Source organism: Pteropus medius, unplaced genomic scaffold (assembly GCF_902729225.1).
Source record: "Pteropus medius unplaced genomic scaffold, Ma_sr-lr_union100, whole genome shotgun sequence".
NCBI lineage: Eukaryota > Metazoa > Chordata > Mammalia > Chiroptera > Pteropodidae > Pteropus > Pteropus medius.
Window position 1 is genome coordinate 30,139,061 of NW_024354875.1, and position 25,809 is coordinate 30,164,869.

A 25,809-nucleotide genomic window follows, 5' to 3' on the forward strand; every position below is an offset into this window, starting at 1 on the left:
AAATGGTTGTTGCCATTTTCCAATAAAACTTTATTTACAAAAACGGGCAGCAGGCTAGCTTTCGCTTGCAGTCCATAGTTTGCTGGCCCCTGGTCAGAATTCTAGACTGACTGATTCATTACGGTCCTAAACAAAGGTTTGGGGTCAAATCCTTGCTTAGCCAGGCTTTGCAAGTATTACCTCAAGCAAATGTCTCTCTCAGAGTTCTCAGGGGAAGAGTGAGTGAGACAGGACAGAGGCACGCACCTAATACCTCATGAGAGCTAGTACACATCCCAGTACACATCATTTCTGACCCCAAATATCAGTCTTTAGCCCTGCGGACACTAGTATGGGAAAAGAGAGAGCAAGAAGGACCGCTGGGGTAGTATTTATCTGTGTGCTGGGTATCTGTGGCTTCTTAGAAGACAGATCCAGAGGTAGAAAAACAGAGGTTAATGGATCAGGCCTCAGAGTCATAGGGACTAGTGTTTAAATTCCACTCTGTGCCACTTGGCACATGTTTCTCAACCTCATAGCTCCATTTCGTTTTATGGGTAGTATAATGACATCAATTATAGAATGAAGTTGTGAGTATTACATATGGTAATTTTATTAAATGCCTCACTCAGTGCTTCCTCACACCTTGTACACTCTAAATAATGTTACTCTCTACTACTGCTATTATTTCTTATTGTTGGGTCCTGAAACTTAAGAGGAGAGTAAAGAGCAGCCCTTTACACCATTCAGTTGCCTTTTATCTTTTTTTTCTTGTAGATCAGAGTGCAATTTTGTCTCTGTATGTGTGATACTAATTACAGTCATTTATGCGAACTACTTACCATTTATGCTCAATTACCATACAGCCAATAATGATTTTGTGCATCACAAAATGTGTTAGATTAACCTAAGTGTTAATTAGTTTGGTGAATTAAAACACTCAACTCAGCTCATTCATACTCAGATTTCATAGTTTGCTACTCAAAAGTATGGCCAAAAAGGTATGTGCACATGTGAGCAAAAGAGAGAGGAAAGGAGAGTGGAGAGTGGAGAGTGGAGAGTGGAGAGTGGAGAGTGGAGAGTGAGAGAGAGAGAGAGAGAGAGAGAGAGAGAGAGAGAGAGAAACAATCAATGATTATACTGTTAGAAGATGTTTCTCACCATTCCAAAGAAAAATGTCTTAATGTGTAAAGGAAAGAAGCTTGCTGGAAGAAGTTAGGAATAAAAGGTGAGATAATGATTGATGATTAAAATGTTAGAGACACATAGTATGCCACGTCTGTACATAGTAACGAGTCAAGAAATATCCGTTGAAAGAATTATTTACAGAAGGTGTAGAATAGCCCACAGTCCAACTGGCAGGAAACTTGAAGGTGACAAATGTTAAATTAGTTAAACAAGAAGGCTATTAGGTGACTTTAATGCCATAGTAGCCTACATAAGCAAATCAAAATTTAGCACAAAATACCTGAAGGTTAAGAAATCAAAATCTGAAGACAACCAATCACAAATAGCCAGTTAGGCTTTCCCAAACAAGGCAATTGTTTCAGCTATAGTCAACCAAACAATTTCCTTGCTTTGCTTCCACCTCTATAAAAGTCCTTCCCCTTGTTCTTATCAGTGAAGCCTTTCTAACGACTTCTGTTTTGGCACTGCCTAATTGGTATTATTTTTGCTCATATAAACACCTAAAATTTTTTATATGCCTTAGTTTACCTTTTAAGAGACCCACAAAATTGGTTCTTGCTAGAGAGAGAGTTACCAAGGGGTTTTTTTTAATTCAGTATTTTGAATTGGAATCATGTATTATTTAATTTTCAATTTACCAATTTATTTTTCCCTCTAACTATTATTCGTGCCCTCCTCTCTCCTCTCCTTGCAGGCATGGAATGAAAGGATGTCTTTTCTCAACTCATGCCCTTCTGTAGAATGAGCAGATATAAGCAGCCGGGACTAGAGTCAATTACTGGTATCTCTAGTTTGGTAAATGTTGAAAATTCTTAAGAGTTATTAGATCAATAAAGACAAGGGAATTTATAGACATATTTCAACCTGTAATACTTTCACTAGCTTTTTAAGTGTGCAAAGCTATATTAAAGTTAAGGAAGTGGGTAAATTACAATAATAGTAACATTTTCCAGCTACACACCATCCCTTTAAGATTTACAAAACACTGTAACATGTATTATCATATTTAATTTTGTAATAAAGTTTAAGTGATGACAACTGTTCATCTTGCAAAGAAGAGCTGAATTTTAAAATATTGCTCTTAGTGTTTTATGCTGTTAATGAAATAAAGTCAGTGGCTTAGAATGATTATGTTTTGACCTCTGATAATCTATTATTTCTATTTGAAATAAAATTGTCATTCAACCTTCCCTAGAAATACATTTAAATTAAAGCAGTAAATCTCAAATTGCAGGCTTTCAGCCAGCAAATTTCTGGTATATAAGATTTTTGTTTGTTTGTTTAACTGGTGCCTGTCCAACCTAGAATCTGGAACAAAAATATTTTATTTAAGAATCATATATGAAACCACTTCCCATCTCCATGTTTTTTAAAATAATATACTTAATTAAATAATTAATAGGCCAAATGAAACATGTATTTCATGTTTTACCTCCCTAGCCTCAGTGTGAGGGTGGAAAGGAGTAGAAACAAATGTCAATAACTGCAGATGTTCATTTTCATTCAAGTGCTCTGAAGGAAAAGATCACCAAGCCATGTAAGAGAATAAAAGATTGGATGAGCATGGAAGGCCTGGCTGTGGAAGTGCCGTTCATCTGAGAATCTGAACAATGACAAGAGTCCCACTTTAACAGGAAGGACCAAAAGCTAAGCAGAGTGAACAGGAGGAAGCACTTTCCCTGCCCCCAACCATACCTGGTAACTCTGCTATTTGCTGTCAAGGTTCCCTGTCTTCTACTTTATAGCACATTTCTGTTTGCCATTATGCATTTATGTCATTATTTGTTTATTGCTCATCTTCCCTACTAAACTATAAATTCCATCAGGGTGAAGATCACATTTCTTTGCTCACTATTGAAGCCCCTGCACTTTGTATGTGTCTGGCATATAGTGGATTCTCAGTAATTAATTCTTGAAAGAACAATTGAAAGGATATTGAAAATTAAAGTAGCTATAGCATGACTATAGCACAAGTGAGTAATAAAATATGGTTGTATTTATTATCTGTTCAATTGAGGATATTATCGAACTGGTATTCTAGTAACTCATTATGTTTCACAAATAGCACTTATCTTGTACTATTATTGAGCTCAACTACATGAGCTGCTAATTTTTAACTCAGAGATCACAATTTCCATGGCATATTACCTTTTGGACTCAGTCAGAAAATCATTGTTTTACAGCTATAAAATCTTCATTTAAATGAAAATCATTAAATCGCTGGTCTCGTCAGTTCAAATGCTCAGCTTCCCTTTACTAGAGATTATATAAATATTGCTTGTTTCTGCAGATGGACTCCTTCAAATCATTGATGCTTTCCTCCCTCAGACATTAAAGGAATAAACTAAATGCCTTAACTATGGGTTTTTCTAAGATACTAGCAGGAAATATTATGTGTGGGTCATCAAGATCAAAATACCTGGACAAGGGTTCCTGCTGTATATTCTCCATCATCCAGGACAAGTTTGGAGCCATACCAGAAGGCCAGTGCATAACAGAAGAAGATGAGACACCACATGAATCCAGTAAAGAATCCCATCACTATCCCTTTTCTAATTCCCCAACGCTGCGCAAACACAAGATTTTTCTCATACCTATGAAGAGAAAACATTTGAGTCTATTTCAGAAGCAGCAGTTGCAACTCAAGTTAGAATGTTTAAAACAGACCACAATGCAGTGATTTTCTTCAATGATTAAAAAATCACCCAAACACAGAGCAGCTTTAGGGGAAACAAAACAAAACAAAACAAAATAAAACTAATAACTTCTGTGTAGTTATTTAAAGTTTGTTTCAACCTGGTGATGAAATGTGTTGAAGGGATGATGCTTAACAAAGCCTCATAGTTGATTATTTCTTGAAGGAATACAGTGGATTAAGCTTTGCCCCAAAGAGAAAAGAATTTACAGCACAAATGCTTGGACACAAGGGATCCAGTACTATTTGTGCTTGAATTGTTTTATTAAGTCACATGACATGCTTTCTATTAAAAAATAATGCAACTGTTTTCCTCCCAGGTTTGAAACTAGTGTTTGCACCAACTCATCTACATATACTCACCCTTCTTCCCTGTGACCAAGAATGCTCTGTTGTAACATGACTGGTCCATAGCCATGGGACATGGGACTATGTGGAAATTCAATCCAAATGCTAAATTTCAGTAATTCTAAGATTTAGCCATTAATAGTGGACATTGCCTTAAAGCTCAGGCATTCTGTAACTGTCTTCCTGTGTCTCAAAAAATAAATTAATAGAGAACTTTTAACATTTCATAGGACAAAATTGAATCCTATTCTCTTTTTTATTTGGTGAATTTGCTAGCAATTGAGAATAACACCATCATGTTAGATCTACAACACATGAAATAAAAGCTTGATTAAGTTGGTGATTATTTTATAAAATCAGTACCTGGCACCTGGTAAGCACTCAATACATGCTAGATAAATGGAAGAATAAATGAAATCAATTTTTGACAACTGTGTTGTTTTGGTCATTTAGGTTTTTTTTTTTTCATTGAGAATTAGTCTCCTAGAATGATGGTCTATATATACCAATGCTAAATTTGATTAATTCAAAATCTTATCAGACTTGATGAAGGGTGTGTAGTACAGTAGCTAAATAAAACACACTGAATAAAAAATGTCAAATAAAAATGTGTGGTATTATGTTTTAGATGGTAGGCTTTTCTTTAATGGCATCAAACAATGTTATAGACTGTCATGCAGTATGTAGTATGTATATATACACTCCACCAGAGTTTGAAATATCTAACCCAACATGGCTTTCTAAAAATTACCAATTACAACACCTTCAAAAACATATAACTAAAGGCTTGGGAGTCCTTGCAGTGCTTTGATCAATCTAATTACTCTGCTTAGCTACCTTTTGAACTAAATCTCCCTCAGGGTACCATAGACCAAGGTGATTTTGTACAAAATGGGGAAGGTTCGGGGTAATGTGTGCATCAATGAAATTCAGAAGCGTGGCAGATATTTCAATTAACCAACCTTTCAACCTCTTTTTTCTCACCACCAAAAGCAGCCACTGTTCGAATGGATGAAATAACTTCATCAGCCACCGACCCTGCTTTGGCATAGGCTTTCAATTCATGGTCAGTAAACTTGGACACACTCTAAAATCCAAAAGAAGAAAATAAAACGTGAAGACCAGGTAATTAGGAAAGTTCTGTCTGTCACTCAGGGATTCATTTAGGAGAATAAACAAGTGGCATGGTTTAATATAAGACTAGATTCTCACTGTAACAGCATTCACTGAGGAACGAATTTGGTCCAACTTTGTTAAGCTCCATCCACAGGTGTTTGTTGACATATCAAAATGACTGCACTAAACATCAGCCTCAAACACCCTCTCACAGAATAAATCTCAAATAGGGAATTCTGTGAGACCACAGTGTTTCAGTCTACAGCAGTGAAGTTTTCAAGTCAGCCATACCACGTTTCATTGCTATCGGCCAAAGGCCATTGCACAATTCACAGATAAACATCAGAGGCAAAGACCAGAGGCCAATCAATGCAGGCATCATGTTAGTCAGAATATAGAATGAGAGAGAGGTACCGAGCATGCAAAGATATGGTGCTACAGAGGCATTCTATAGAAGAAAGCTTCAAGTAAATATTACACTATTTTGACTCAACTATAGGGGCTCAACTATCTACCTTTGCTTTTTACAAAAGGAAATAAAAAAGACATTGCGTTTAATAATGAACAACGGTAATGAAAAATTAAGTAGTTGTGAACGTTATCAGTTTTTATTGTAATGGCACATTAAATAATCTCAGGATACTTCAATTAAACTGATACAGTAGCTGAAAAGGTGTAGTTTGGGAAATATCTAACAATTGCTCATTTTTTTCATCATAAGTATAAAAGTCAGTCAAAGGCAAACAAAACCCACAATAACCTCCAACGTGCCATATATTGCCTCTCCACCTTTCTTTCTTCTGGTGTTAAATTGAGCCTAGTGAAGTGGCTTGTATCATTTTACACAAACATGCACAGACTTGAATTCAAGAAGAAATCAGTGCAGAGCTACCACATTCCAAGTCAGTGATGCACTTACAAGAAGTTGAAATATGGGCACTGAGGCAAGAAAAACCGTGCTCTAAGCCTGCTTAAAACTAAGTTAACCAGGCTACCTGTTGGGTCTCTAACATGTTAAAATGTGATATACGATCCATTTGAATATGAATATTAATCTAGCATGAGTTTGAAGAAAGAGGTTAAATGTATGTGGAGGAGGAAAAAAATCTGAATCCAATGTTAGCAGAATCCTCACAGGGCCTCTGTGGAAACTGAGGCTCCTAGGAGTGCAGCTGGAAAGCATTTGGTAGGAAAGGCTGTTGGAATGTTTGCATGATATGATGGATTGGAAAACAATAAAAGCTAATATTTCTTTTGTAATGAATTCTGTGCCAGATGCTGGGCTAAGTGCATACCATGGATTATGCCTTGAATTTGACAAAGTCATCACGATGACTTTGGGAGGTATTATCCTTGTTTTTAAGATGAGGAAACTTAAGTTTTGAGGGGTTAAACATATCTTTCTTGAGCCAGGTGAAGAGCCAGGGAGTGACCTAGTTAAGTGGAATGAGCTCTTTGCTATTTTCACTCTGTCTTAACTGGGAAAAGTTTAAATAGTATAGTTAGTGGATTGTAGAGAATATTTTTGCTAGAAAATATCATCATGGAGATTGGTACCTGTTGCTCAATGATATGAGCTTTTCATTTGAATTCTACTCTCATTACGGCAAATTATTAGTGTGCCTGAGTCTGATCCTATGACCTGCTATCTAACGTGGCTGCTCTAAAAGTAAGATATAATAATTTCTCAATTCTTGGTTAGTTTTTGTTTTTTTTTTGACTTAGATGACCCAAAATTCCTACTCCTACATTTTTTCTTGACCTGCATACTTGGAGAATGGAGACTATTGGGAAACTGTTCAGAATGGGTCAGGTAACCTCTCTCTGCAACTGCTCACATGAAATGGAGAACAGAGTTATGATTGCAGAAATCTCTTTTATGTGCTTGTTACTGACCTGGGTATGTTTGTTGGAAGTTTTGGAGGGGAGAGTCTAGCTTGAGAGATCATGGAAAGCAATAGGCATATTGGAGAGTGAGTGGAAATTTGGATTTTGGCTCCCTTGAAGTTGAATACTATTGAATCCTAGCTGTGCAGTCTCAGACAGGTAAATCCTTTTACCTTTTCGAGCCTCGATTTCTTATATTTAAAATGGCATTAATGCTTTATAAGACTGTTGTAAAAATTACAGATAATGTATATGAACCTCCTCATAGTGCCAGGCAAAAGAGTAAATGCTCAATACATGTAGCTGTTATTGTTATTACTACAATAATATTTATGATCTTGTTATCATTAATATTTAATCTATGAAATGTCACTTGATACCAAGGAATAATCGATCAAAATAGTAATAAAGATGTTGACTAAATATACTTAGGAGAAGGGACTCAAGCTTATATTTTTGGCTCTTTCTCAGAGCAAATGTCTTCTCATGGGGAGAAAGAAGATATTCTTACCAGACCAATGATGGCTGCTCCAATCCCAATGAGAGGGCTGACAGAGATAATGACCAAGGTCAGTTTCCAACCCTGGTAAAATCCCAGCAGGAACCCACAGATGCTTGTGGTCATGCGCTGAATGAAAATGGCCATTTGGTCGGCAATGGCATCATTAATTTTATTAATATCACTAGAAACAAGAGAGGCTTTGATCACTAAAATGGAATTTGGTCAATTCAAATGTCTTGCTGAGAAACCTCAGACTTTCCCTTTTAAATACTCCCATCTCTGTGCCCTATTGCCCTTGGGAAACATAACTGACTCTCACATCTTGGAAAATTAGCTGCATCTTGGGAGGTCATTAAGCCTCTCCCCTCATAGCCAAGTAAGTTTGTCCTTGACCCAGTTTTCCTAACTGGTGTTCATTAAACTTTGACAAAGACTTTTGGAAACCATCCTATTTGTCTCTTTCTTTTTTATAGCTAATATTTTTGGTCTGTCCTAAAGAGCCCTTCTTTCCTTCTTATACCTGCTAAGTCCTTTCAGCCTCAAGGTTCTACTCACATATCACCTAATTCATAAAAACTAATATAATTCCCTAGAAAGAAGTAACATTGTCCTCCCTGTGTTTCCATAGCAATGTAATTAATCTGTATATGTGTGTGTGTGTATGTGTATGTAATTATTGCATTCTACTTATAAACAGTAAAGAATAGTGGTAAAGAATAGCATAGACTCCAGAGCCAGACTCTGAATTGAAACACCAGCTTTTCTGGGTTAAGTTACTTAACCTTACTGTGCCTCAATTTCCTCATTTGTAAAATGGGGATAATGACAGACCCTACATCAATGGGTAGTAATGAGGATTTCCTAATATATGTAGGGTATGTAAAACAGGCCTACAATATAGTAACCAATCATCATGTGTTTGTTCTGATTATTTATTTACTTGCATCTTTCATCCTCCTTACTAGTCTTAAATTCCTTGAGATTAGTTCTGTGCTTTATCTTTATGCCTTGCATAGAGTAAGTGCTCCAGAATATTTGTTGAATATAGTTAAATTAAATTTACATTCCTGGGGACATTCCCATAATCTCTTGTCCAAATGGAACAAATAGGGCTCAAGACTTGATAGGAAAAAAGAACCTAAGACATTACCTAGAAATTAAACAATTGTATTCTAGCAAGATTATGTATCTGTTCAAGGTCATAGTAAGTAAGAGGCAGAATGGATGCTAGAATCTAAGGGTCCCAACATTCAGTCTGCTTTTATCTTCACTACACTACACATTACCTTTCATAGGACTTCAACGTTCAATTTAATAGGGTACAACTGGCTTTAATTACTCAGGGCTCATTAAGAATTATTGAGGGGGGCTATTAACGATCTAAGCTAATATTTAAGTATAAACTGGATTTAAATCCAGTTTTTTAGTTTGAATCTTTCTTAAACTATTATGAAGTGTTTTGTTTTTGTTTTTATGTACGGAAATTACCTCAACAGATAAAGCAAGATAATTTGTTCTAATTGTATTATTTTCTTTACAGATACCTAGATTGTGACATCCCTCGCTTTCTCCGTTTGAGGCCAAATAACCCTACATTTTAAAATGCCCTTCTGTAATACTTTGTTTCTAATATTTTAATCAAGGGCCTACAAACCATATTGTAATATCCTGGCTTTCAATTTACAATGATCATATTTGACAAAGCATTACCTATGAAAAAACCATGCTTAAAAAGCCTAACTTAAGAGATAAAACATACCAAAAATAACTGAAAATGTTTCCACTTGTTATTTAATTTAGAAATAAGTGTTTTATTATCAAAAAATCATGCATACATTAAAACGTCCTATCAGCCACTTACTCAGAAAATCTTGTATTCAGTTCTCCCACTGAATTGCAGTCAAACCATCCTATGTCCATTCTCATTATTCTCCTAAAGTAAAATTTTCTCATTTTCTGTATTTGACGAGCTGAGGCAATTACCCAAAAGCATATCTGAAAATGGAGCAAGGAATGTTTAGCATTATGATGTCAAAAATATTTGTTAATTCCTTCTCTTTTCAGAAGAAAATATGTTTAGTACAACAGTTGAGAAAAGGAGGAAAGTAATTCACAAAATGCCTCTTCTTGGCAACTAAAGTGTGAGTGCTGGGATCTGCTCCCACAGGTGGAAGTAAGCAGGACAACTGTGAACAGGGAAGCCAGAGATTTAGGTTTGAATCCAGCTCTGCCATTTTTGGACTTAACACTATTTTGCATGCCACTTCTGAGTGAATTTTCCCCTGAGAGGCCTGCCAACAAGCATTTATGCTTAGTTTTCAGGCTGTTGGCCAATGCTTTTCAGAGAAAGTAAGACAAAAATTATGTCATAAGCAGGGAATCGGCTAAGAGTTATCCCAACCAAGCAACACAAGCTTGTCATTAAAACTCCCGGTGTTAGAATGAAAAAAATTGATGCATTTCTCTTTTCAACTAACACTAATTTCCTGGAATTCTTGAATGAATGGGGGGTAGGAGGGTTCATTATTTTTTTTTACACAAGAAGGCAAAAGATGAAATATTTTTCTTCCTTAATAGGGGTTAAGGCCCTTTCATAATTAAAATCTAGAATACGCTCTAGATTCGGTTTACAGAATTTGGGTTGAAATGCAGTTTGGTGAGACTTTAGTAATGAAGGAGGAAAAGAAAGTAAGATTTGCTTTCTTTCAACGCACTTTTATATTTATGCCCAGCTTTCTCCAAACCACACATTCTCCCTTTATTAATACACCTACACTGTCTATTTCTGAGTTTAGAAGAGAGGGTGAAGCAGGGAGGGCAGGCAAGGACAGGACATTGAAACTAAAAGTCTTTTCTCTATCTCTCTAGACAAATGCTTATAACCTTTACCCCAACTGAGAGGAAGAATCCTTTCCATTCTCTCATGCTCCACTCCCAAATAAAACTGTAGTCCTTAGGACTTCTGAATAACTTAAAAGTTAAAGGGTATACTTTGCATTCATTGTAATGTCTTTGAACCCCAATGTTGATCAAAAAATAAAATGGAGGTGCTACTAACCTGAATATATCCTGTGATAAGCACAGCAACAGCGGTTCCAGCATAGTAACTGGCAAATTTGATCATTTCACTTTCAATGTCCAGCAACCTTCAAAAGAGGGGAAAATAATGTTACAACTCAAGCTATCAAAAATTACATTTGTGGGTACAGAGGAATTTAAAATATATGGGTTATATGTTCCTATTAAACATGGGTAAGGTATTTTATCTGTGTAGAAATATAATCAATCCCAAACAAATTCCTAAATAGCTTTCATGGTGCCAGTCACAGCAAAGATGCCTACCTCCTTCATTCGTATGCGCAGAGACAGTAAGTTTGTGAAATAATCAATCAGCAGTTGTTGGAAGCCAGGGAACCCTAGATGGCAGCCCAGTGCTCTGTCCACTGAGGCCCCTTTCACTTATGCTCATTATGCAGTGATAGACCAATCATAGCTACAGAAAAGTTTTAAAAAGCTGTACAGATGTCTTAAAAGACACTGGTAGAGAATGTGTGCTGTACATCAGGAAGGTTACTGTTACCTCCTCTTAGAATCTAAGTCGGATTTCAACTCCTCCATCTTAGAGTGACACTGTGAGAAATGTATGTGTCACCTTCTCATAGAGGCAGAAAAACACTTTATTAGTGCAGTCTTTCTGCTGACTACAGTCCAGGAAGCTTCACTTCCCAGGGCAACTTCTAAATCCGAAGCCAAAGAACTTGTGAGGAATAACCAGAAAACTCTACAGCATTTTCCCAGCACAACTATCATGCTGCAGCATAGGGTTTGGGATTGGCAAGGGCAGGGAGGGGAGGAAAAAATTATTCTGAAATTGCTTCTAGGATGCAAGGAATTTTATAATTAGAAAGTTAACGTATTGATTGATGACAACTCTAACACTCAGAGACAAGCTAAATGATAATGGAGTCCATTTCTTTCGAAAATGAGAAAGCAGCATCTTCAGCATAGATGCTCTCATCCCACATGCTTTCTGCTTTCTATCAGGACTTCCATTTGTGACCCAGGCTTGACTTGTTCTCTCCCTCTACTGAACTTAGACCAAGCATTGAAGTATGATTTATTTAATTCAGAACAAACTATTATTCCATGACAGATTTTATTGCCATCTGGCACTATTACACAATATCTTTTATATTTACATTGAATATATTATATATAAATATATATACAATTAATATTTATTTATATTTGTCTTGCTAGTAAATTGCAAACTACTTGAGGCGAGGACTGGGTTAATCTGCTTGGTCACACTGCCTGAAGCCTAATACAATACCTTCCACACAGTAGGTACTCAATAAGTGTTTCTTGATTTTGCTTTGACTTTCAAAATACTAATGAGGAAGGGAGATAAACTCTTTGGTCAACCCTTCTGAAAATCTCCAAACCAACTAAGATGTATGCGTTTGCCACATTCCCAGTTTTTCATGGTGATATAAGGGAACTCTGAGGATGAATTAGACCTAGAAAGTCGTAAACTTGTATATAAATATCCATAATTAGAGCCCCTTACAAAAGCTAAGTATCTCTGTATAGAGTATATAATATAGTAATATAAGTAAAGCCTTCTAATGTATAAATGAATCCATACTCTTAGTTTTCTGTCCATAAACTAATTTGGGTGTCCAAAAACAGAAATCTATGGGCATTTGTGCAAAAGTTACTTAGACTTCCTGTGGTGCATTCATTGAACAATCACTCTCTAAGCAGAGGTGATGAAATGCCTGTCATGAAAAATACAGCTGCCAGTTATAAACAAACCTATGTAGATTGAGAGTACTGAGCACTGAGCCAGCCTCAGGATTTATTAGAGCAAAGTTTAGGAGAATTATGTCATCGCTGGGTGGTATGGATAAGGACATGTGTAGTTTATGATTCTTTTCACTCCTGAGGCATCCCAGAGATAAATGGTTAACTCATATATATTTTATTCTTGGTAAGGAAAAGTTATTAGAGTTTTAGAGACTACTTGAGAACATTTCTGGGATAACAGGACAAAGCAATCAGAAAAACTGAGAGGAAGGAAAAAGAACAGGCGGGCTTATTTCCTTCGACCACACATCAAACTCTTTATCATCTGCTTGGTGGAAAACTCTTGTGATTATAAAATTATGAAAAGGATTTTATAAAGTGTGCAGGTGATTTAGACCACAGAATGGGCATCATTTTTAATAGCAAAATTGACATATATCTATTTGAATAAATTAAGATTTCCCTGACTCGTTTGTGGAAGAAAGAAGAGGGGAGTGAGATGACAGAGGGAAAGGAAAGAGATATTTTATGAATTATTAATATATGAGATTTTTACCTTGATTTTTATAAAAAATAAATGCATCATAAACTCAAGTCACTCAATTTACACCTCAAGGTTTCAGATTTACCAAAGCCATAGGTTTTTCATTTAAAATACCTAAGAGGTCTTTATGACAAGGTGCATTGCTTAACAAGTTTTCCTTTCAATGATTCTCATGCACTGTGGACATGGTAGCACTGACACTTTGGAGTGAAGATCAGTGTCAACTCTAAAGTAAGCATCACAAGCTGTCAGAAATGCGTTCATGTCCTCGTGTTCGAGGGTTAGAGGCATTTCTAAATGTGTGGGACATTAACCTATGTACAAATGGCTTATCACTGGGTAAAGTTGCTAGAACATTTATGCACGATGTTAGCACACTGCCAGAATAGCTCAATCTTCATTTCAGAGACTCCGCAATAATTTTTTTTTCACCCAGGAAACTATTTGTTCATTTTTAATTAACCTTTTTATTTTGAGATAAATGTAGATTCACGTGTGAGAATTAGCACAGAGAGCTCATGTGTGCCCTGTATCCAGTTTTCCCCCAGTGGTTAACATCTTGCAAAACTAAAGGACAATATCATAACCAGGATGTTGACGTTGATATAATCAAAATCAGAATGTTCTCATTACCACAAGGATTCCTCACGTTGCCCTTCTATATTTACACATACTTTTGTCTAGCCTCTACTCCTTTAACCCTGACTACCACTAATCTGTTCTCTATTGTCATAGTTTTATCATCTGAAGAATGTTATACAAATGGAATCACACAGCATGTTAACATCTTGGGATTGGCTTTTTTCACTCAGCATAGTTCTCAAGTTTAATTAATAGTTCATTCTTTTTTATTGTTCAGTAGTATTTCAAAGTATAAATGTATCACAGTTTATTTAACCACTCACCCATTGAAAAGCATCTAGGTTGTTTCCAGTTTTTGTCTATTACAAATCAAATTTTCTGTAAGCTTCTATAAACTTTTGTGCACAGGTTTTTATGCAAACATAAGTTTTTATTTTTTTTTTAGGGTAAATCTCCAAGAATAGAATTGCTGGGTCATATAATAGTGGCATGTCTGCTTTTTAAAAAATTGCCAAACTTTTCCAGAGTGGCTGCACCATATTACATCCCTACCAGCAAGCTATGAGTGATCCAGTCTTCCACATCCTCACCAGCAGTTGATGTGATCACCGTTTTTTATTTTAGTCATTCTGATAGATGTGTACTGAAGTTTCATTTTGATTTTAATTTGCATTCCCTAACCACTAATGTTATTTAACATCTTTTCATGTGCTCATTTACCATCTCTATATCCTTAGTGAAATATCTGTTCGGGTCTTTTCCCCATAGTCTAATAGGATTTCTTTAACCATCAAGTTTTGAGAGTTGTTTATGAATACTAGAGCTTAGTCTTTTGTTAGATATATAATTTGCAGATATACTCTCCCAGTGTGTAGCTTGTCTTTTCGTCCTCTTAACAGGGTCTTTTGCAGAGTACAAGTTTTAGTTTTGATGAAGTCCAATTTATCCATTTTCCATTTATGGACTGTTTTTGGTGTCAGAAACAAGAGCTCCTTCTCTAGCCACAGACCTAAAAATGGTCTCCTAAGTATTTTTCTAAGATTTTACAGTTTAATTTTTACATTTAAGTCCATAATCTATTTTGAGCTAATTTCTGTATAGGTTCATTTTTTGCCTCTGGATGTCCAATTACTTCAGCATTATTTGATAAAAACTTATCTTTCCTCCATTGAATTGCTTTTCCACCTTTGTCAACAATCAGTTAGACATATTTGTTTGGATCTATTTTCTGAGTTCTCTATTCTGTTCCTCTGTCAATACCACACAGCCTTGATTGTTGTAGCTACATAATATGTCTTGAAAATGAGTAGATTGTTTCCCTGCACTTTATTCTTCTTTTTCAAAATTATTTTAGATATTCTAGTTCTTTGGCCTTTTCATGTAAATTTTTGATATAAATTTATTTAAATTGGTTTCGAGTATATAGTACATTGGTTAGACATCTATAATATTCATAAAATGATCCCAATTGCTCCCTCCCTCCACTTAACCATCATATTAACCCTCTGTCATGCTCCCTGTACCCAACTGTTAACTACTAATTTGTACTTCTTTAACCCTTCACCCTGTTCTTCCAGCCTCCTAACCCCCATCCCCTCTGTCTATCACCAAATTGTCCACTATTTTTGTAAGTCTGTTTTTGATTAGTTTGTTCTTTTTGTTCCTTAGATTCCACATATAAGTGAAATCATTTGGTATTTATCTTTCTCTGTCTGATTATTTCACTCAGCATAATAACCTCTAGGTCCATCCATATCATTGCAAATGGTAGGATTTCATTTTTTTTTAATGACCGAGTAATATTCCATTGTATATATGAACCATAATTTCTTTATTCAATCATCTGTTGATGGGTATTTAGGTTGCTTCCATATCTTAGCTATTATAAATTGTGCTGCCATGATCATGTAAATTTTAGAGTAATCTTGTCTATATCTACAAAATATCTTACTGGGATTTTGATAGGTATTACATTAAACCTATATATCAATTTGGGTGAGTTGACATCTTTACTATATCAAATCTTCCAATTGTTTAGCATATTATGTCTCTCCATTTATTTAGATCTTTGATTTCTTTCACCAGCATTTTGCTGTTTTCAGCATACAAGTCCTGTACACGTTTTGCTAGATTTACACCTAAGTAAAAAATTTTAAGAAGTTGTAAATGGCATTATGTTTTGAATTTTGGTACCCACGTGTTTATTGCTGGCATATAGAACTACTACTATTGAATTTTTTATGTGTATCTGGTAGTCTGTGACCTTGCTGAACTTCCTTATTTGTTTTAGGAGATTCTTATAGGTTCTTTGAGATTTTCTGTGTTGTGTTGAAAATTACGTTATCTGCCTAAAACAAACTAGATTATAACTCTGATGGACCCAGTGTGTATAGCAAACTTCGTTAGCCATAAAAAAAAGAAAATCACGTCTTCTGCAAATAATGATGGTTATAGTTCTTCCTTTTACATCTTGAGATTTTTTAATTATAGTTAAAAAAACACATAACATAAATTTTACCATCTCAAACATTTTTAGCGTACCATTCGGTAGTGTTAAGTAGTAATATCAGTACTTTTTTTTTCCTTCCTTCCTTATTTCAGAGACTAGAACTTCAAGCATTATATTAAATAATAGTAGTGAGAGAATATATCCTTACTTTGTTTGTAGTCTTAAGGGGAGAGTATCCAATCTTTCACTATTAAGTATAATGTAAACTGTTGGATTTTTGTAAATGCTCTTTTTTAAATTAAGAAAGATCTTTCTATTCCTAGTACTCTGAGAGCTTTTAGCATGGATACATGTTTAATTTTTAAAGTGATTTTTCTGCATCTATGGAGGTGTAGTTTTCTTTATTAGCTTGTTATTTTTCAAATATTGAAATTTATAGTTCTAATTGCCTATATTAAAAAAGAACAAAAACTTAAATCAATAACTCAATGTCTCATCTTAAGACACTGGAAAAGAAGAGGAAACTAAATCATTAACAAGCATAAGGAAGGAAATAATAAAGATCAGCGTGGAAACAAATGAACAAGAATAGAAAAACAATACAGAAAATAAATAAAACCAAAACTGAGTCTTCACAGAAATAAACAAAATCAATAAAACTTTAGCTAGACTAATCAAGAAAAAAATAGAGAAGATTTAAATAGTTAAAGTCAGAAATGAAAGAGGGACATTACTACTGACCTAACAGCAATAAAAAGTATAAACAAATAATTTAAACAGTTCTATGCCAACAAGCTATCTAATTTAGATAAAATGCATAAATTCCTATAAAGTATAAAGCTACTGAAACTGATTCAAAAAGAAATAAAATATTTGGCTAGATCTATAGCAGATAAAGAGATTGAATCACTAATTAAAACCTTTCAACAAAGAAAAGCCCATGATTGGATTGCTTCATTGATAAATTCTACCGAATATTTAAAGAATTAATACCAATTCTTCACAAACTTTTCCGAAAAAATAAAGAGAAAACACTCCTTAAGTCATTCTATGAAGTCGGTGTTACCAGATACCAAAAATAGACAAAGATATCATAAGAAAAAAAAATACAGACCAATATCCCTTACAGATATAGACACAAAAATCCTACACTAAATACTAGCAAATCAAATTCAGCAGCATATTCAGCATACATCATGACCAAATGGAATTTATCCCAGGAATACAAAGGTGTTTCAACATAGGAAAATCAATTTAATCTACCATATCAATAATAAAATAGACAAAAACTACATGATCATCTGAATAGATGCAGAAGAAGCATTTGACAAAATTCTATGTCCTTTAATGTTAAAAACACTCAACAACTAGGAATAGAATGGAACTTCCTCCATATGACAAAGAACATCTTTGAAAATATCACAACTAACATCATACTCATTGATGAAAAGCAGAATTTTTTTTCCCTAAGATCAGGAACAAGACAAAGAATGTATGTACTCACTACTTTTATTCAACACTGAACTGGAGGTTTTGGCCAGAGTTATTGGGCAAGAAAATTAAATAAAAAGCATCCATATAGAAAGGAAGAAGTACCATAATTTCTATTTGCAGATGACATGATCTTCTATGGAAAATCATAGAGTTCACTAAAAACCATTAGAACTAATAAGTAGTTCAGCAAGGCAAGATTGTATGATACAAGGTTAATATACAAAAAATAATTATATTTCTGTGCAGTAGCGATAAGCAAACTGAAAATGAAATTAAGACAACAATTCTATTTACAATAGCATCAAAAAAATAAAATACCAATAAATTTAACAAAAAAGTACAAAATTTGTATTCTGAAAAGTAGAAATTACTGTTGAAAGAAATATATGGAAAGACATCCATGTTCATTGATCGAAAGACTAATTTTATTAAGATGACAATACTCCCCAAGTTGGTTTACAGATTCAGTGCAATCCCTATGAAAATCCCAACTGACTCCTTTGTGGAAATCAAACAAACTGATCTTTAAATTCATAAGAAAATTCAAGAGACTCAGAATAACCAAAACAATTTTGGAAAAGAACAACAAAGTTAGTTGACTCACTTTCTAATTTCAAAACTTACCATAAAACTACAGTAAACAAAATAGCATATAACTGACATAAAGACAGACATATAATAAAATAAAAGGTCCAGAAATAAACCCTCACTTTTATAGTAAATTGATTTTGGCAAGGATTCTGAGACTATTCAATGGGGAAAGTATAGTCTTTCCAACAAATAGTGCTGAGACAACTGACTAGCTCTGTGGAAAGGAATTAAGTTGGATCCTTACCTCATACTATATTCAAAAGTTTACTCAAAATGAAGCATAGACCTAAATATAAGAGCAAAACTATAAAACTTTTAAAACGAAACATAGGTATAAATCTTCATGACCTTGGATTTGGCAATGGTTTCTTAGAACACAAAAATCACAATCAACGACAACAAAAAATAGATAAACTGTAAAACATTGAAATTAAAACTTTAGTACTTCAAAAATCATCATTAAGAGAGTGAAAAGACAACCCAAAGAATGAGAGAAAAATTTTGCAAATCATATATTTGATAAGGGACTTGTATCTAAAATACGTAAAGAACACTAACTCAATAATAAAAAGACATATAACCCAATTTTTAAATGAGCAAATGATACAGGTATTTCTCAAAAAAAAAAAAAAGTACCAATGGCCAATAACCACCTAAAAAGATACTCAACATCATTATTCATCAGGGAATTGCAAATCAAAACCAAAATGAGATACCATTTTGCACTCACTAGGATGGCTATCGTATTAGTTTTCTATGGCTGCTGCAACAAAAAACCCACAAAATTGGTGTCTTAAAACCAGAAAATTTTATTTTCTCACATTTCTGGAGGCCAGAAGCCTGAAATCAACTTCACTAGGTTGAAATTAAGGTGCCAACAGGGTTGTGCTAACTACCTCTAAAGGCTCTAGGGTAGAATCTGTTTCTTGCCTCTTCCAGCTTCTGTTAGCTGCTAACATTCCTTGGCTTGTGACATCACTTCAAACTCCTCTGTGGTCATTTTGTCTCTCCTCTTCTCTCTACAGCCAAATCTCCCACCACCTCCCTTTTAGTAACTGTCCCTTTTATGAACACTTGTGATTGCATTTAAGGCCCATCTGGATAACTCAGTATAATCTCCTCCATCCCAAGATCTTCAGCTTAATTATATCTGCATAGACTTTTTTCCACATAAGGTAATATTTGTAGATTCCGGAATTAGGACTTGAATATCTGGGGGCGCATTATTTGCCTACTAGAGCTACTATCAAAATATAGATAATAAGAAGTATTAGTTAGGATGTGAAGATATTGGATCTCCCATACATTGGTAGAGGGAATGTAAAATGGTAAATCACTTTGAAAAACAGTCTGACAGTTCCTCAAATGGTTAAACATACAGTTACCATATGACCCAGCAATTTCACTCTTAGGTATATACTCAAAAGAAATGAAAACATAGGTCCATACAAAACCTTGTATACAAATGGTTATAGCAGCATTATTTATAATAACTAAAATGTAGAAACAACTCAAATGTCCATCAACTCATGGATGGATAAATAAAATGAGCCTTGAAAACATTATGCTAAATTAAAGAAACTAGTCACAAAGGACCACATATTGTATGATTTCATTTATGTGAAATGTCCAGAACAGGCAAATCTACAGAGACATAAAGTAGATTAGTGGTTGTTTAGGGCTTAGGAGAAATAGGAAATTGGGGAGTGATAGCTAAGGGGAATAGGATTTCTTTTTGTGCTAATGAAATGTTCTAAAATTGATTGTGGTGATAGATGCAAAACTCTGTGAATATAATAAAAACCATAGATTTGTACATGTTAAATGGGTGAATTATATATGTGAATTGTATCTCAATAAAGCTGTTTTTAAAAGCATGCGGTCTTAAAGTGTCTAACTTCAAAAGCACTTGAATACATATGCTACATGCACATTGCTAAGATAATAGACTGAAATCCGAGAGAAAGTACAGTCTGATTTCTACCTCAATGCACCCACCCGCGGGGCAAGTGAGGAAAGGAGCTTCCCAATGGCTATGGAAGTCAGCCTCCAAAGAGCCCCTATGATTCTTATCTCCTGGTATGCATACTCATGTAGTCCCCTCTCAATGGGTAGCAGGCTTGGTCCGTGTGACCAAGAGATTATGTCAGAAATAACGGTATGTCACTTCCACAATTACATTACAAGACTTTGTGGCTTCCATTTTAGATTTTATACTTTAATTGGATAAAAGTAAATTGCATTGTGATATTTGGAATCCCCCTTCTTTCATCTTCTTTCATTCTTTTACCTTATTTTTTGACTATTCTAAGCAAATAAATTCTGATCAGTTAATCAGGAGGCCTAATGTTCTGTAATCCTTTTCAGCATTATTCGTGAAGAGCCATTCGAAGGGCTCTTGCTTATAAATTCATTTAATGGATTACAACTGATGTATGTAAACCAATATTATGAAAGAGAAAAACCAGCTGCTACCATTATACATGCATGCTTAAGTTGATAAAATCATTGAGTTGCCTTGTATAGTTCAAGATTAATTCACCTATTATGAGTGGAGAAATTTTACTTTTAATGATTTACTTTTAACTTTTTTCAAGAAAGAAAGTTGTGAAAGAGTTGGGTCATTTTGGAGGCACATTAACTACTTACAGGTAGGAAAATGTCTTCGCCCTTCTCTCTCCCTCTCACCCAAGTCCATTTTCACAATGATGTTACTACATAAAATCTAGACAAACATTAATTCAGAAGTATAACAGTCAGTATTCATGTCAGTGATCGTAATAACTCACAATTAAAGTATTTAACTTATCAAAGGAGTTCCTGGTAAAGGAATAGCCTGAGAAATGTGTGGTCTACACAACTTTGATTATTGTATGATAATTTTTTAAAAAAGGACGAATGTCCATATACATGTTTGGTATCATGTGGATTCAGCCAAAGCCTATGAACTTTTGAAAGTCTCTATTTGCTTTGCATTATTGCTCACCTTCAAGTACATGATCCAGTAAGAAAGAATAAAGTACATGTGAGTAATGGGTAACCACACTGTAGTCCTTTCTAATGAATGCTGGTGATGCAGACATTAAAGGTAGATTCATTCTTTAATTCATCTAACAAATATTTATAAGCACTTTGTGTCATGAATATGTCTCAAATTTGGCCCCACTAACAGTTATTTACAAATTTTAAGACATAACAGGATTAAAAAGATATAACAGGGTATACTTCCAGAAATTTTCTCTTGAAAAAATTTATCTTCATAAGTATCATTAATATTTTTGGGTCAATTTACATCATACAGAAATCTGAATGCATTTTTTTTTCAAACAGTGGAGTGATTAACTTTATATTTTGTAGTCACACCACTTTGTAAAAAGCAGTTCATATCTACCCTCCGACCTAAATGAAAGACTGGAAAGACTGTCACTGAAAACAGTCTCTCTTTTATACAAACTGTTCTGAGTCCTACTTCCAAATTTAGAAAAGAAACATACATATTCAGACATTAGAAAATTTATTTCTAAGGAGTAAGCTTAGTATTTTTTGAAGCATAATTCTGCCATTGTATATTATCCTGTACTTTTATATCAAGCACTAACCAGTTTGCAACTACATATTTATTTGAAGGGTCACTGATATAACAATGGTCTCACTGACTAGAGCTAAGCTCCAGAAAGATAAGGACCATGGATGGCTCTTAAGATAACCACTGTATCCTTTATGCTTACATGAGTTCCTGGTACATATTAGATGTTCAAAATTTTGGTTAAATGAATGAATGAATGATTCTAAAAGTAGGCAATATTATGGAAGAACATCAATGATTTAGAAGGCTTTGTTCATAATCTGGATTTAAGCTTGTAGATAATTTTTTAAATAAAGGTGAAAAATATAAGTTCACTTGGAGGAGCCATTCTAATTATCTTTCTAGCCAGGATGTGCCCTGCCCTTGATTCTCAAACCTGAATGTATGGTTTCATACATGCAAAAGAACTTGTTCTGGCCCTGAGGCATTGTAAGGCGGGCTACAAAGTCTATGCCATGATAATGAGTCAATCTTGTGTATTCTACGGACTCACCGATTACAAGGCAGCTTGTTGGGCTTAACACAAAAGAGAACAGCAGCACAGTGAAGTGAGCTCTGGCTAATTCTGCATGGCTTCCTTCTTTTCACGACACCAAACCACTCTTCCATAGAAACTCAACTACTAACCGAGACCAGTGGCCCCTACTCCACTAACGAAACTAGTGGAGTAGCACACTAATGAAATTCCCGTTATAGAAAGAAGGTTGGGGATCTAGTGGATCATCAGCCACAGCCACAGAAGCTAATAAATAGAAGAGAGGGGGAAAGAAGAAGTCTTGGGTATGAAACATGACATAAGACTCAAGTAAAATCCATGGGTCATCTTCCTACTGGCATTCAGTATTATTGGTAATGTCATCCTCAAGCCTATAGTCTACAAAGTGATTAAATTTAGATGATGTATTCAATGGTCAATTTCCAATTCTGTTTTTTGTTGTTGTTTGTATTTAATAACCTGGTAGGATAGGAAAAACCTCAGGGCAGAACAATTTATAGAAATACAGGTAAATTTGTGTTTCTGTTCTCCTTATGATATGATTCCAGCTCAGTCAATGAAGTCCTTTTACAAGTTTTGAATTACAATTTAAGATATGAACAAAAAAGGTGAAAAATGAAAACAAGCAGCCTACCCACAGCGCATTCCACTTGTTACGTTCTGGTTGAGGGAGCTGTTGGGCCACACTATGGTGTTATTCACACATGCTTTTCCCGGGATCTGGAGTTCTTGTAGTTCAGTGTCATACTCAATAAAAACATCTGTCATGGTGCCAAAAATGAGTAGCACGCCTGGATGGGCTAGTCCATGGAGAAATGCACATAAACTTCCCACAGACATCAGCCAAATGTCAGTCGTCGAAGAAAACCGAAACTTGAAAAACAAAGGATTCAGAGATCATCTATGGGTGAAAAGCAGGAGAGGTAAGAGGGCTATTTAATGTTAGCTACTAGATTCTGACATATAGTATTCAACACCGAATTCTGTGGGAAACATCTTAATTGAACAACAGAGTTTTCACCAATTATATCAAAATAAACGATATATCAATTATCTAAAACATTAGACTCTTACTTTGTTAGTCCATGTTATCTCTTTCCTAGTCTCTGAATTCACTCTCTTTATCTCAAGAGCTGACTTTAGTTCTTAGCTATTCACCCACAACTAAAGGGGTAAACAGTCACTGGCACTGATGCCATTGTCATCTATCCAGGCTGCGTGGGGCATTCAGCAATAGCCTAAATTGTCTTTAAGATCTGATATTGACAGGGAAAGGTGACTACTTATTCCTAGAAATGCCTCCACCCTGAGCAAATTTGGGGAAAATACTTATACTATGAAATTTCTAAAGACTTTTCATAAGAATAAATATACATGATACGATTTCTATGATGAGTTTCCTTATGATAATTATGGGCTTAGTGATTATTTTCCAGGAACTTTTCTGATCTACTGAATAGGATTTGTGTGATTAATCAGCAATATATTTCTAATTGCTAGTCAGCATGTTATCACATAGACAAAGTTTATGACTGAAAAAGTGATTGCTGTCATTAAAAACCTGTCATTATGACTAAAGATTTAACACTTCCTCCATGATCTGAAAACTCACAGTTGTAAAACCTATGTCATAAATCAGCACAGTTTTATTACCAGTTGAAAGAAGCCAACTAGACTGCTATCACTTTTCTTCTCATTTTGTAATCTGAGGAGAAAAAAAAATAAGGATTTACAAACTATCCTTTCCAAACAATAAGAAATTCTCCCGAGGTGGTGATTTTATGTGTCATTCTTTAGTAAGAAAACAAAACAAAACAAAACACTGGCCAAAACTTATATCTAAAATCAAACTTTTATTCTTCAGATTTACCTCTCCTAGAGATTTCAGTATACCTATATTTCATCTTTAGTAGAAATTCATTAAAGTTTTCTGAGAAGTACTGAGAGAAAATAAAAAGACAGTACTCCCAGTTATACTAATAAATAACTCCTGGAGCTCAGCCCTGACCCTTGACCTATTTCTACCTATATTTCTTTGTGGGTAAGTTGAGGTGGTTGGATTAACTGATATAAAACTTCCTTCTAGTGCTTAAAAAATTTACAACTACATTAAATAGTGTTGACATGATGAAAAATTCCAAAAAAAACTCCCATACTTCCCATAAAGTCATATTTCCTCAGTATTTCTTATTCATTTTATTTCTCATAAAGTTATACTTAACCTGCTTTTGACCTTTTCAACTGCAGGGATATCTACCTCACCTGAGTCATCCATTCATGGATACACCCTGGACCTTGCGTTCCCCTTTTTCTTTATAGAAAGAAAGCGAAAGGTTATCACTAGATATCTTGCTATGTATTTTATTTATTTATGGTGTTTATTATGTCTCCCTTACTAAAATGTAAGCTCCTCAAGGGCAGAGATTTTTGCATATTTTGTTCTTTTCTGTATCTTCAGCACCTAATTTTAGTGCCTGACACCTATAGGCACTCAATTAATATTTGTGAATGAATGAATGAGTATGGTCTCCAGCCTTAGCTCAATCCACAACACTACTTCATTCCTCTAGAGGTTATTCCCATTCCCCTCAGTAGCTTTATTAAACTTTCACTCTGATCTCATTCTACATTACCACATCTATCAGGAGATAGATTCATCTCCTCTAAAAACCTAAAAACTCACGCAAACTTTCTGCTCATCTTCTCGTTGCCATTTACCTACTCCCTCCCCCCAACCCCTTTTCATCTCTCTCCCACTTAGTATGGTTCTTCAAGACCTAAGCTGATCCTGCCACTCCTAGTCCAAAGCTAATGTCTTTACACAACGCCTCCCTCTGCATGAATTACTTAAAATTTCTTAGATAACTTCAACCTGTCCCTTTCCACCACCTCTATTTAAGGAACTTGCCTGGCACCTCTTTTCTATCTTCTAAATTAAACTTCATCTAATCCTACCTTCATGCCAAAGTATGATTTACTGGCATTTTATATGAGAATTTAAATTCTTAAACTAAAGAGGAACACCTAATAAATAAAATTTAAGTTTCTACAATTTCTCTGTGGGAAGAACTTCAGGATCGGAGACCTCCTCCGTGCCCATGAAATCATCTTGCCCAACTTTCCCTCTGCCCCTTTAGTTGGAAATTCTATGGTGTTCCTGGACAAGAGATTTGAACTTAGTCCAGAAGGGATATTAAAAAGAGGTTTTGAAATCAAATTATAGTAATATTTTAAAAAGAAAAAGAATGAATTATCTATATCATTTTAGAAGTGTGCATAAAAATATTATATATTTTTTATACCTTTTAATGAAATATTACAGAATTATTCTAGAAAAGATGTGTTGTTGAAATAGTCACTTACCGTGAATTCTTATCATTGTTATCTGTCAGGATAAAAGCAATGCATAAAGCAGTTAATACTGACCAAATGCAAAATAGTCATTAACAATTTTATTGTGGAAAAACATTCCTTTAAATTACTTTTATTCATTGAACATTGCAAAATGATTATTATTTGCTTTTTTACCTTTCTTTTACTCTC

At 34.7% G+C, this 25,809-nt stretch overlaps 1 protein-coding gene across 2 annotated transcripts in view; it reads right to left on the minus strand.

Annotated features, from left to right (window-relative positions):
- ABCB11 (ATP binding cassette subfamily B member 11) overlaps positions 1-25,809 on the minus strand; it is an 86,753-nt gene that overhangs the window by 48,683 nt on the left and 12,261 nt on the right. For both annotated transcript variants that reach the window (XR_005651243.1, XM_039855358.1), the window contains exons 3-10: positions 25,630-25,651; positions 23,920-23,971; positions 22,901-23,139; positions 10,774-10,861; positions 9,577-9,710; positions 7,725-7,896; positions 5,173-5,297; positions 3,587-3,761 (exon numbers count right to left, since the gene is read on the minus strand). Coding sequence is in view for 1 of the 2 variants with exons in the window: in XM_039855358.1 (XP_039711292.1) it covers positions 3,587-3,761; positions 5,173-5,297; positions 7,725-7,896; positions 9,577-9,710; positions 10,774-10,861; positions 22,901-23,139; positions 23,920-23,971; positions 25,630-25,651 (1,007 nt within the window). In the remaining variant the exon portion in view is untranslated. The remainder of the gene's footprint in view (positions 1-3,586; positions 3,762-5,172; positions 5,298-7,724; positions 7,897-9,576; positions 9,711-10,773; positions 10,862-22,900; positions 23,140-23,919; positions 23,972-25,629; positions 25,652-25,809) is intronic.